At 40.2% G+C, this 13,195-nt stretch overlaps 1 protein-coding gene across 11 annotated transcripts in view; it reads left to right on the top strand.

Moving 5' to 3' along the window:
- The window catches only part of LOC132382284 (titin homolog), a 354,914-nt gene that overhangs the window by 177,725 nt on the left and 163,994 nt on the right, over positions 1-13,195 (top strand). For all 11 annotated transcript variants that reach the window (XR_009508280.1, XM_059952393.1, XM_059952425.1 and 8 more), the window contains one exon: positions 12,847-12,930. Coding sequence is in view for 10 of the 11 variants with exons in the window: in XM_059952393.1 (XP_059808376.1) it covers positions 12,847-12,930 (84 nt within the window). In the remaining variant the exon portion in view is untranslated. The remainder of the gene's footprint in view (positions 1-12,846; positions 12,931-13,195) is intronic.

Here is a 13,195-nt window from a genome sequence, read left to right on the forward strand (position 1 = left end):
CACAGGTTGATACGTTAGTTAAGGAGGCCTGTGGGATGCTAGGATTCATTAATAGGGGGATTGAGTTCAAGGGTAGAGAGGTCATGTTGCAACTCTATTATAACTTGCGCTATTTCGCACAGTATCTGCAATGCAATAAGTCTGGGTACTTATTTATCTTTAGGCCCACTATCTTGCTCAGCACTACCTCTTTAGTGATGACAATTATAACAAGGACCTCACTTCCCAGTGCATGCATAACATCTCTCATTGGAATGTTAGATGTGTTCTCCACTCCGAAAGCTGACTCAAAATATTTGTTCAACCCCATCTGTTTCGACATTATCCACTATTAATTCTGCCTTCTTGTCTTACAAAGGACCTATGGTCACTCTAGTGATCCTTTTCTGCTTTATGTAAATATAAAGATTTTACTATCTGTTTTTATATCTTGAGTGAGTTTACTTTCATAATCTATCTTCCCTTATTGCTTGTTTAGTGTTTTTTTGTTGTTTTTAAAGAGTTCCTAATCGTCTAGTGTCCCACTACTGGTGACTTAATATGTATGAGGTTTTAGTTTGATGCATTCTTTATTTCCCTAGTTATCAAAGTCCCTTGATTTCCTTGAAATATACTTTAGTTAAGCACTGTGAAAAATCTCTTTGAAAGTCTTCCACTGTTCCTCAACTGTCCCGCCATATAGCCTGTGTCCCCTGTCTGTGATATGCAGCTCTCCCTCATCCCATTGTAGTCTTCCATACTTGGGCAAAATACACTGGTTTTAGATTGAACTAGTACACCCTCCATTTGTATTAGAAACTCATCCATACTGTGATCACTCTTTTCAATAGGATTCCGCACCTCAAAATCATTAATTTTTACCTGTCTGATAGCACAGGTAACGTGTTACAAGGCATACAGATAAAATGCCCTTACAGTCATGGTAGTTTCAGAATCCATTATTCTTTGTATCTTTTGCATTTGACTTTTTTTGTACAGTATCTAAAGCAATGTATCTGTCTTTGTGAGAAATGACCACACTAACTTCCTGCTACTGCTCTGTCTGTTGACACTCATTCCCTATACTTCCTTTGGCCATTAAACTGCAGTGAGAATAACCCACTAATCATATTATACACAATGTTTTCAATGCTGTGGATGCTGCAAAGTGAATCTATCATGCATAGCTCCAGTGCCTTCGTGTGGTCTGTCAGGAGCTGCAGGTGGACACACTTCTTAAATGTGTAATCATCAGGACCCTGGCTACCTGCCATGAGTAAAGCTTTGAGGAAAAAGTTTGACTTGCTTAAGAAATAGTAGAAAACTATTATTACTAACCAAATTTAAATCTCAACTACTCTTGTCGGAGAAGTGTAAAGAAGAAAGGCTGGTGGTTTTACCTGGTTCTCTTCAAAGCCTCTTTTCCCACTCTTACACTAGGCCACTCCTACAATGGCCACTCCACAATGGGTCGTGATTCACTCTATACTCAGATCACAGGCGAGTTAGCAAAATGCAGAGGATTTCACTTGTCCCTACCACAGCAGCATGCAGCCTAAATGGATGCCTTTTTATAAATACAGTGGCTATAGGTGTTCATACCGCAGGATCAGATGTCTTCTAATGATTCAGCACAGTACAGGTATACCTCACACTTATGTTGTCATATACTATCAGGATCTGGAGATTTATCCACTTTTATATTCATTAAGAGCGCCAGTACTTCCTCCTCTTTAATCGTCATAGTTTCCATAACTTCCCTACTTGTTTCCCTTACCTTACACAATTCAATATCCTTCTCCTTAGTGAATACTGAAGAAAAGAAATTGTTCAAAATCTCCCCCATCTCTTTTGGCTCCACACATAGCTGTCCACTCTGATTCTCTAAGGGACCAATTTTATCCCTCACTATCCTTTTGCTATTAATATAACTGTAGAAACCCTTTGAATTTATTTTCACCTTACTTGCCAAAGCAACCTCATATCTTCTTTTAGCTTTTCTAATTTCTTTCTTAAGATTTTTCTTACATTCTTTATATTCCTCGAGCATCTCATTTACTCCATGATGCCTATATTTATTGTAGATATCTCTCTTTTTCCGAACCAAGTTTCCAATATCCCTTGAAAACCATGGCTCCCTCAAACTTTTAACCTTTACTTTCAACCTAACAGGAACATAAAGATTCTGTACCCTCAAAATTTCACCTTTAAATGACCGCCATTTCTCTATTACATCCTTCCCATAAAACAAATTGTCCCAATCCACTCCTTCTAAATCCTTTCGCATCGCCTCAAAGTTAGCCTTTCTCCAATCAAAAATCTCAACCCTGTGTCCAGTCCTATCCTTCTCCATAATTATATTGAAACTAATGGCATTGTGATCACTGGACCCGAAGTGCTCCCCAACACATACCTCTGTCACCTGACCTATTTCATTCCCTAACAAAAGATCGAACACTGCCCCTTCTCTAGTTATTGTATTGCTACAAAAAACTATCCTGCACACATTTTACAAACTCCAAACCATCCATCCCTTTTACAGTATGGGCTTCCCAGTCTATGCGTGGAAAATTAAAATCTTCCACAATCCCAACCCTGTGCTTACTACAAATATCTGCTATCTCCTTGCAAATTTGCTCCTCCAATTCTCGCTCCCCATTAGGTGGTCTATAATACACCCCTATAAGTGTTACTATACCTTTCCCATTCCTCAATTCCACCCAAATAGTCTCCCTAGACGAGCCCTCTAATCTATCCTGCCAAAGTACCGCTGTAATATTTTCTCTGACAAGCAATGCAACCCCTCCCCCTCTTGTCCCTCTGATTTTATCACACCTGAAGCAACAAAATCCAGGAATATTTAGTCACCAATCACACCCCTCCTGCAACCATGTTTCACTAATAGCTACAACATCATATTTCCAGGTATCAATCCATGCTCTAAGCGCATCCACCTTTCTTACAATGCTTCTAGCATTAAAATAAATGCATTTAAGAAATTCTCCACCTTCTCCTCTCTGTTTATCTCTAACTGTGCAAACAACTTTACTATCTTCTTTTTCTTCCTTCTACCATAGATCTGTTCCTACACTCTGGTTTCCCTCCCTCCTCATATCTAGTTTAAATCCACTGGAGCCTCTCTAGCAAACCTACCTGCACGAATATTTGTCCCCTTCCAATTCAAATGTAAACCATCCCGCCAGAACAGGTCCAACTTCCCTGGAAAACTGCCCAATTATCTGTAAATCTGAAGCCCTCTGTCCTGCATCGTGTCTTCAGCCACATGTTGATCTGCACTATCTTACTATTTCTAAACCCACCTGCATGTGGCACTGGTAGCAATCCTGAGATTGCTATCCTGGAGGTTCTATCCTTTAACTTGGTACCTAGCTCCCTAAACTCACCTTTCAGGACCTCCTCAGTCTTCCTACCTACATCATTGGTCCCTACATGGACCACAACATCCGGCTGCTCAACCTCCCTCTTGAGAATACTGAGAAATCGATCCGAGATATCACGGACCCTAGCACCAGGGAGACAACAGACCATCCAGGATTCTCGATCTCTTCCACAGAACCTCCTATCTGTCCCCCTAATTATTGAATCCCCTATCACTACTGCTCTCCTCTTTTCCCTCCTCCCCTCCTTAGTATGCTGCTAATGTACGGGAAATCTGAATTATGTGTCTGAAACCACAATGGGTGCATGAGAAATGATTATTACTACTGCTATCATTTTCTTTCAAGATAAAATCAAAAGCTCTATTACATGAAAAGAATGGTGAATATATGGGAGACTGGTTTACAGAAAGTTGAAAGGTATTATTGGCATTTAGATCGATAAGGCACTTAACATCCATGTGCAAGTGAATTATTTTGTTTGCTTTTGCAAAGTTTTGAATTAACTAGTTTTGCTTTGGATGGCAGCAGTGCTAATATGTATGTTTGTGAACAAAAGGTAAATGAAAAGAAATTGCTGATGCAGAGTTCTGAGCAGGCCAATGTAGAGTCTTCCATGGGGGGGGGGGGTGGGGTAACGAAAAATGGCTGGTTAGCTGGTTAGAGTGTGGTTTAGAGCCCTTCTTCCACTGCTTACCAAGGCTTCTGTGTGTTCGGTTTCAGGTTTTCAATACCATCTCTAAATGATCTTCCTCTAGCTTGAGCAATTTGCTTAAGAGAGGTTCCTAGCAATCTGTGGGAATGTTGAATTTTTTTAAGGAGGGTTTTGACCACATCCTCAAATGTAATCTTTCCTCTGACAGCTTGTAATAGAGTATGTTTTAGAAATGTGCTATTACGCATGTAATCAACTTGATCTACCCATTATAATGGACTGAATGTAATTAGGATTACAGTGCTCGGTATGTTGGCTGGGAAAAGACACGGGCATTGATTTGTTTATTCTTCCATTAAATCTGGATGATTTTATAGAGATAGCTTTGGTGGTTTCATTTCACTGCCTTGAGGTGATGGCCTTAGAAGCACAAAAGAAGTCTACAATCAGTGCAGCCTGGTTAATTAAGTTTTGTGCTGTCTGAGGTCTTGATCTTCAAACATCCTTTTTCTCAACCGACAAAAGGCTGGTGCATTGAAGGCTACTGTGAATTTCATCATTAAAGAGCTAGTTCCAGAAATATGAAAAGTGGTCCATGTTTTCTTGGGTCTGAAGCAAATCTTTATTGAAGAAGGGCTTGTGGTGCAGCTTGGGCAGGTTGAGGGAAGATCACTGGAAAACAAATTGGTAAATTGGTTTATTACTGTCGTATGTACCAAAGTACAGTGAAAATTGTATTTTGTATTCCATAATGGTACAATAACAGAGTGCAGATAAGGTGTTACAATTACAGAGAAAAGTGTAGAGCAAGTAGATAATAAGGTGCAAAATCATAACAAGTTTGGTTTTAAGGTCAAGCATCCACCTTATTGTACTAGGAAATTGTTCAGTAATCTTAAAAGCGGGATAGAAACTTTACTTAAGCCTGGCTATACAGGCTTTCCAGCTTTTGTTCCTCTCGATATGAGTGGGGAGAAGAGAGAATATCCACGTGGGTAGAGTCTTTGATTATGCTGGCAGCTTTACTGACACAGCAAAAAGTATAAACAGAATTGATAGAGGGGCAGGCAGGTTTCCATGAGGTGTTAAGCTGCATAATGCTGGAATCTGAAATAAAAATGTCTGCAGAATACAGAGACGCTTATGTTTGCACTAACTCCAAGCCATCACTGATTGTTCATATGTTGTACACACATAAAACGATTAAGGTCCTCGCCCTAACAAAAATCAGAAATGCTGGAAGAACTTAGCCAGTCAAGAAGAAGGATCCATTATATTAAATAAGAGACCCTTTCTCAGAATTGGGGAAGGTCCTGGTGGAGGGTCTTGGTTTGAAATGGTGATTGTTTACTCCCTTCCATAGATGATGCCTGACCTGCTGAGTTCCTCTGTATTGTGTGGCTGTTGCTCTGGATTTCCAGTATTTGCAGAATCTCGCATATTCAGCTTAGAATAATACTGTACCCTCCTGCCTTTTAAATCAAATTTTTTAAAAAACTGCAGAGAGTTATGGATAAAATTCAGAACGTCATGAAAACCAGCTCCCACTCTGTGGGCTCTGGCTATGCTTTCTGCTGCCTTGGTGGCATGATCAAACATCCCACCCACCCCAGACATTCTCTCTTCTCCCCTCCCCTACTGGAAGAAGATTCAAAAGCTTGGAAGCACATACTACCAGGCTCAGGTTTGAATTCCACTGTTATAAGAATGGTCCTCTAGTATGATAAAATGGATTCCTGACCTGATAATCTACCTTGCACTTTCTCTATAACAGTGTTCTGTTGTTGCTGTTTCTGTCTGTGCCACATGCCTTTGAAGGGTGGTGATTTGACAGATGAATGCTTGATTGAAAATTGGTGCAGTGGGCAGGGTTTCAGATTTCTGGATTGTTGGGAAGGTACAACTTGTACAAAAGGGACGGGTTACACCTGAACCCGAGGAGGATCAATATCCTTGCAGGTAGGTTTGCTGGAGCTATTTAGGAGGGTTTAAACTAATTTGGCAGGGTAATGGGAACTAGAGTGATAGTGCTGAAGAAGGCTAGTTGGTTTACAAACAGACCTAGCAAGGAGAGGTTAATGATAGGGCGAAATTGCAGTCAACAGGATGAGTTGTAAAAGATGGAAAAAATCAAAAAAGGGGAATACGGGATTAAAGGTGTTATGTTTGAATGCACACAGTATACAGAATAAGTGAAATTAGCTTGCAGCACAGTTACAGATTGGCATTTTGACGCTGTGGCTGAAAGATTATAGCTGGGAGCTTTACATCCAAGGATTCATATTGGATAGAAAGGACAGGTAGGTAGACAGAGGGGGTGGGGTAGCTCCAAAGGTTTAAAGAAAAATAAATCAAATCATTAGAAAGAGGTAACATAGGGTCGGAAGGTGTAGAATCATTGGGGGTAGAGCTAAGGAACTTACGTGTACAAGATAATGAGAGACATTGATCGTGTGGATAGTCAGAAGCTTTTATCCAGGGCTGAAATGGCTAGTATGAGAGGACATAGTTTTAAGGTGCTTGGAAGTAGGCACAGAGGAGATGTCAGTGGTAAGTATTTTACACAGAGAGTGGTGAGTGCATGGAATGGGCTGCCAGTGACGGTGGTGGTGGAGGTGGAAACATTAGGGTCTTTTAAGAGACTCCTGGATAGGTATATGGAGCTTGGAGAAATAGAGGGCTATGGGTAAGCCTAGGTAGTTCTAAGGTAAGGACATGTTTGACACAGCTTTGTGGGCCAAAGGGCCTGTATTGTGCTGTAGTTTTTCTATGAACTGCAAGGGTAAAATTGCCTTGATGGGAGGTATATACAGACCCCCAAACAGTAGTAAAGATGTAGACTACAAATTACAAGGGAGATTAAAAAAACGCATGTCAAAAGGACAATGTTACAATAGTCATGGGGGATTTCAATATGGAGGTTGATGGGGAAAATCAGGTTGGTGCTGGATCCCAAGAGGGGGAGTTTCTAGAACGCCTATGAGATGTCTTTCAAGAGAAACGTATGGTTGAGCTCACTAGGGGATCAGCTATTCTGGATTGGGTGTTGTGCTATGAACCAGAATTGGTTAGAGATAATTGATGTAGACCTTTACACTAAGGTAAAGGAACCCTTAGAGTCCAGTGATCACAATATGATAGAATTCACCCTGCAATTTGAGGAAGAGAAGCTAAAGTCAGATGCATCAGTATTACACTAGAGTAAAGGGGACTACAGAGGCATGAGAGAGGAGCTGACCAAAATTGATTGGAAAGGAACACAAGCAGAAATGATGGCAGAGCAGCAGTGTCTGGAATTTCTAGGACCAATTCTGAAGATACAGAAATAGTATTCTAAAGGCAAGATGTCACAACTGTGGGAGACATGAGAAGCCAACATAAAGGGCATATAATAGAGTAAAAATTAGTGGGAAGTTAGAGGACGGGGACTTTTAAAAACCAACATAAGGCAACTAAAAAGTCATTAAGAAGGTAAAGATGGAATACGAAGCCTGCTAATAATATTAAAGAGGATACCAAAAGTTTCTTCAGATACATGAAGTGTAAAAGAGAGGCAAGGATGGATATCAGACTGCTGGAAAATGGTGCTGGAGAGGTAGTACTGGGGGACACAGAAATGACAGATGAACTAAATAAGTATTTTGCATCATTCTTCACTGTGGAAGACTAGCAGTATGCTAGAAATTCGGGAGTGTCAAAAGGCAGAATCGTGTGAAATTGCCATTACTAGGGAGAAGGTTCTTGTGAAACTGTAATGTCTGAGGGCAGATGAGTCACCTGGTCTATACCTCAGGGTTCTGAAAGTGGTGGCTGAAGAGATTGCGGAGGCATCTATCTGTGCTTGTATCTTTCCTGTAATACCATGGGCTCTTAACTTCCAGCAGCCTCGTGTGGTACCTTGGCAAAGACCTTCTGAAAAGCTAAATACACAACATCCACTAATTCTCCTTTATCTATCCTGCTTGTTATTTCCTCTAAGAATTCCAGCTAATTTGTCAGGCAAGATTTTGCCTTAAGGAAACCATGCTTTCAAGAATCATTTGATTCTGGCATGGTTCCGGAGGATTGGAAAATTGCAAATGTCACTCCACTCTTCAAGAAGGAAGAGAGGCAGAAGAAAGGAAATTATAGGCCAGTTAGTTTGACCTCAGTGGTTGGGAAGATGTTAGAGTTGGTTGTTAAGGGTGTGCTTTCAGGGTACTTGGAGGCACATGATTTAAAAAAAAGGCTGTTGTCAGCATGGCTTCCTGAAATAAATACAAATACAAATACTTTATTGTCACCAAACAATTGATACTAGAGCATACAATCATCACAGTGATATTTGTTTCTGCGCTTCACGCTCCCTGAAGTACAAATCAAAGTAAGTATAATAAAAATTTAAATTGTATAATAAATTAATTAGAAAATAGAAAAGGGAAAGTACGGTAGTGCAAGTCAGGTCCAGATATTTGGAAGGTACGGCCCAGATCCGGGTCAGGATCTGTTCAGCAGTTTTATCACAGTTGGAAAGAAGCTGTTCCCAAATCTGGCCATACATATCTTCATGCTCCTGAACCTTCTCCCAGAAGGAAGTGGGACAAAAAGTGTGTTGGCTGGGTGGGACATCCTTAATTATCCTGGCAGCACTGCTCTGACAGCGTGTGGTGGAAAGTGAGTCCAAGGATGGAAGATTGGTTTGTGTGATGTGCTGGGCTATGTTCACGATCTTCTGCAGCTTCTTCCAGTCTTGGACAGGACAACTTCCATACCAGGTTGTGATGCACCCTAGAAGAATGCTTTCTATGGTGTACCTATAAAAATTACTGATTGTTTTAGGGGACAGGCCAAATTTCTTCAGCCTTCTCAGGAAATAAAGTGGACCTTCTTGGCAGTGGACTCTGCTTGGTTAGACCAAGTCAGGTCATTTGTGATATTCACAAATAGGGAAAATCTGTTGAAATTCTTTAAAGAAACAACAAACAGGATAGATAAAGGAGAATAGGTGGACGTCGCGTATTTGGATTTTCAGTTCTTTGACAAGGCGCCACACATGAGGCTGCTGGAACAAAAGAGCCCATATTACAGGGAAGACACGGGCATAGACAGAGCATTAGCTGGAGGGAAAGAGTGAGAATAAAGGAAGCCTTTTCTGGTTGGCTACTGGTGACTAGTAGTATTCTACAGGGATATATGTTGGGTCTGCTTTTTACATTATATGTCAAAGATTTCGATGAAGGAATTGATGGCTTTATGGCCAAGTTTGCAGATGATATGAAGAACGGTGGAGGGGCAGGTAGTTCTGAGGAAGCAGTGAGGCAAAAGAAGGACTTGGACAGATTAGGTAATGGGCAAAGAAGTGGCAGATGTAATATTGTCAGGAAGTGTATGGTCATGTACTTTGGTAGAAGAAATAAAAGCATTGACTATTTTCTAAAAGGAGAAAAAATTCAATAATATGAGGTGCAAAGGGAGTTTGGAGTCCTCGTGCAGGATTCCCTAAAGATTAATTTGCAGGTTGAATCGGTGGTGAAGAAGGCAACTGCAAAATTAGCATTCGTTTTGAGAGGATTAGAATATACTGTAAAAGCAAGGATATAATGTTGAGGCCTTAAAAAGCACTGGTGAGGCCTCACTTGGAGTATTGTGAGCAGTTTTGTGCCCCTTATCTTAGAAAGGATGTGCTGGCATTGGAGAGGGTTCAAAGGAGTTTCACAGTAATGACTCCAAAACTGAAGGTCTTGTCAGAGGGGGAGTATTTGATGGCTTTGAGCCTCTACTCACTGGAATTCAGAAAAGTGATGGATGAACCCAATGAAACCTATTGAAAGTTGAAAAGCCTTGATAGAGTGGAGGTGGTGAGGATGTTCTCTATGGTGGAGGAATCTAAGAACAGAGGATTCAACCTCAGAATAAAGGGACGTCCTTTTAGAAAGGAGATGAGGAGGAATTACTTTTGCCAAAGAGTGGTGAATCTGCTGAATTCATTACCACAGGCAGTTGTGGAGGGCAGGTTGAAGAATTCTTGATTAGTCAGGGCATGAAGGGATGTGGGGAAAAAGTAGGAGCTTGCATCTGAGAGGGAAATGGATCAGCTATGATGAAATGGTGGAATAGACTCAATGGGCTAAACGATCTAATTCTGCTCCTTTATCTTAAGGTCTTCAAATACCTAATGAAATATAGCCACTTATGTGCCTTCTTTGTAATTGCATCAATATGTTAGGCCCAGGATAGATCTTCAGAGATGTTGACACCAAAGAACTTGAAACTGCTCACCCTTTCCTTTGTTGATTCCTCAATGAGGACTGGTGTGTGTTTCCTTGACTTCTCCTTCCTGAAGTTCATGATCAATTCCTTGGTCTTACTGACAGTGAGTGAGTGTTACGTAGTTGTTGCAATACCACTCGACCAACTGATCTATCTCACTCTTGTAGAACTTCTTTTTGCCAGCAATAGTTGTATAATCGACAAAGTTAAAGATGGCATTTGAGCTGTGTCTAGCCACAAGCTCATGGGTGGAAAGAATGTAGAGCAGTGGGCTAAGCACACATCCTTGAGGTGTACCAGTGCTAATTGTCAGCGAGGAGCTGTTATTTCTGATAATGATATTATTTAGTATTATGCTTAAGTCAAATGGAAGTGAATTCAAAAGAGCAGGCAAACTTGAAGAAAGATGTTCTGCGGTTTGGTCTTATTAGTGGAGTCAAAGGCTTTTTATCAGTGTGATTATGGGTTTGTTTAAAGTGGATTGGGCAAATAAATTAAGTGATAGGTCAGTGGATAAGCAGTGGGGGATATTCAAACAGTTGCACCAATAACACCCATCAGAAATATATCCAAATTAGAACGTGAGGACCTGAAAAACTACCTTAAGCCCCCGACCACTCTATTTTTATACCCTCTCCACTGATATGAAATGCTGCAGTAAGTGGACCAATACACAACACCAGCTCAAACCACCATACCAGAACCTGTCACTGCTCTTCTCGAGTCCCATCCCTGTGTTCACCTAACTTTCCTGTTCCCACAGTGCAAATCAAAGCTCCTGCATCAGTTCTGTTACGTTCAAGGTCATGGGGTTAACAAGCATAAAGATTAACCCTATGCAATATGTTCCATGAGAAAGAGGCTCATGGATAATGTTAAATTCAAAATAGACATACAAAATAGTATGTCTATTTGATAATTTGGGCACCATGGTACAGCAGCAGCTAGTGCAACACTATTGCAGCACAGGGTGTTCAATACCATGTATTTTCTCTCTATGGAGTGCATGGATGTTTTTCTGGATTATCCAGTTTCCATCAACAGGCCAAAGACATACAGGGTGGGTTAATTGGTCATTGTAAATTGTCCTGTAAGTTTGTCAGGGGTTGCTGGGGCGATGGGGCCAGAAGGACCTACTCCGTGCTGTATCACTGAATAAATGAATGATAGATCAGAGAAGCTGGGAGCCAGCATGAAATACTAAATAGCTCATAAGAAGGGAGAAAATTGAATTTGAGGAAGATTGGCATATAACATTACAACAGACAATAAGAATTTCGATGCATATGTGAAAAAAGTGGATTTTGCTCTTCCAGTGTGACTGGATACTACAATTAATAGCAATAGATCCCCTATAAGTAGTCCATTTAATTAAATCACAAGAAGCTACTTATAACTAATTACAATTTAAATTGCATCATTTAAAAATAATTGAATATGAATATTTTTGAGTGATCCAGTGAAAAAACCTTGCCTTTTTAACGGCTTCTAATGTTTTAAATCCATTATGTTGCAATCCATCCAAGAATTTGAGCCATTTGTCAATTTGTGACAACTTGCTATCATAAGGTATTGACTTCTTGCATTCCTCCAATTTTGGCCTCTTGTACAGGAGCCATTTCCTTTGCACCACCATTTTTAATTGTAGCTCATCATACAGTAATTACATTTAGTTTTTTTCAGTTTTCCAGTTTTTAGGCAGGGTCTTTAATCTAAAACATTTAACTGTTTCTCTGCCAATGGATTTTACTTGATCCGCTAAGCTGCCCAACATTTTGGTTTAGTTTTAGCTGAACTAACCTTACTGTTTTTGTTATTCACGAGGAAATCTGCAGATGCTGCAAATTCAAGCAACACACACAAAATGCTGGTGGAACGCAGCAGGCCAGGCAGCATCTATAAGGAGAAGTGCTGTCGATGTTTCGGGCCAAGAAAGGTTATCTTACTATCTTTCCTTTCAGTTAGTCCTGACGAGGGGTCTCGGCCCGAAATGTTGACAGTGCTTCTCCCTATAGATGCTGTCCGGCCTGCTGCATTCCACCAACATTTTGTGTGTGTTGCTTGTTTTTGTTATCGCTAAGAAGTGGAGTAAGGTGACTGTTATCTGTGTAAAGGGCAAACTGCCCAAGAGATACAAAATACCTTGATTTCACCAGTGAGGTAGAAAAGAAGATTTGCCGTAATTATGCAAGTGAACTTTAAAGTACCAGTAGAAAAAATACTCAATAATGATTCAACAATGCAGGTTTTAAACTTAGTAATCTGTACTTGAAAAGAAGATTGCACTGCCTCTCAGTTACAGATCTTCCCCAAATCAAAGATAGCAGTTGTTTATAGTTCAAAATATATTCTGAAAGAAATATCCTGAAAGGAAGCATATTTTTTGCAAGAGTTGGATAATTACATAGTTTACATTACTGAGACCAGTCTTTTCTTAAATCTTAGATTTTATTTTGTTACTGTTATGGTAGAATTTGAACTCTGGTCTCTGGGATCCTGAAGCTCATCCCTCAAAATGACGGAAAACATACTCACATCTAATTCTGTCTTTGCTTTTTAAACCAGATTTGGGAGGAAAGGAGAAAGAAAAACATAGAAAATTTCAATGAAGAAATTGAGAGAATAGCAGAATATGAAAAGAATCAACAGGTAAGAATCTGTAGGCCTTTTATGATGTTGTTGTTTTACATCTTCCTTTTTCATAGCAAGCACCAGAATGGGAAGACCCAGTCAAATTCAGGATGTAGATCCTATTCACATGTATGTTTAACAGCAACTGATGGCAGCTTATGGGATCTCTTCTGAAGTAGGGTTGACATGTACAAAAGGGATAGGTTACACCTGAACCCAAGGGTCAGAAGGTGTTGAATCATTGTGGACAGAGTTAAGGAACTGCAAAGGTAAAAAGACGCTG

The sequence above is a fragment of the Hypanus sabinus genome, chromosome 2 (assembly GCF_030144855.1).
Source record: "Hypanus sabinus isolate sHypSab1 chromosome 2, sHypSab1.hap1, whole genome shotgun sequence".
Classification (NCBI taxonomy): Eukaryota; Metazoa; Chordata; class Chondrichthyes; order Myliobatiformes; family Dasyatidae; genus Hypanus; species Hypanus sabinus.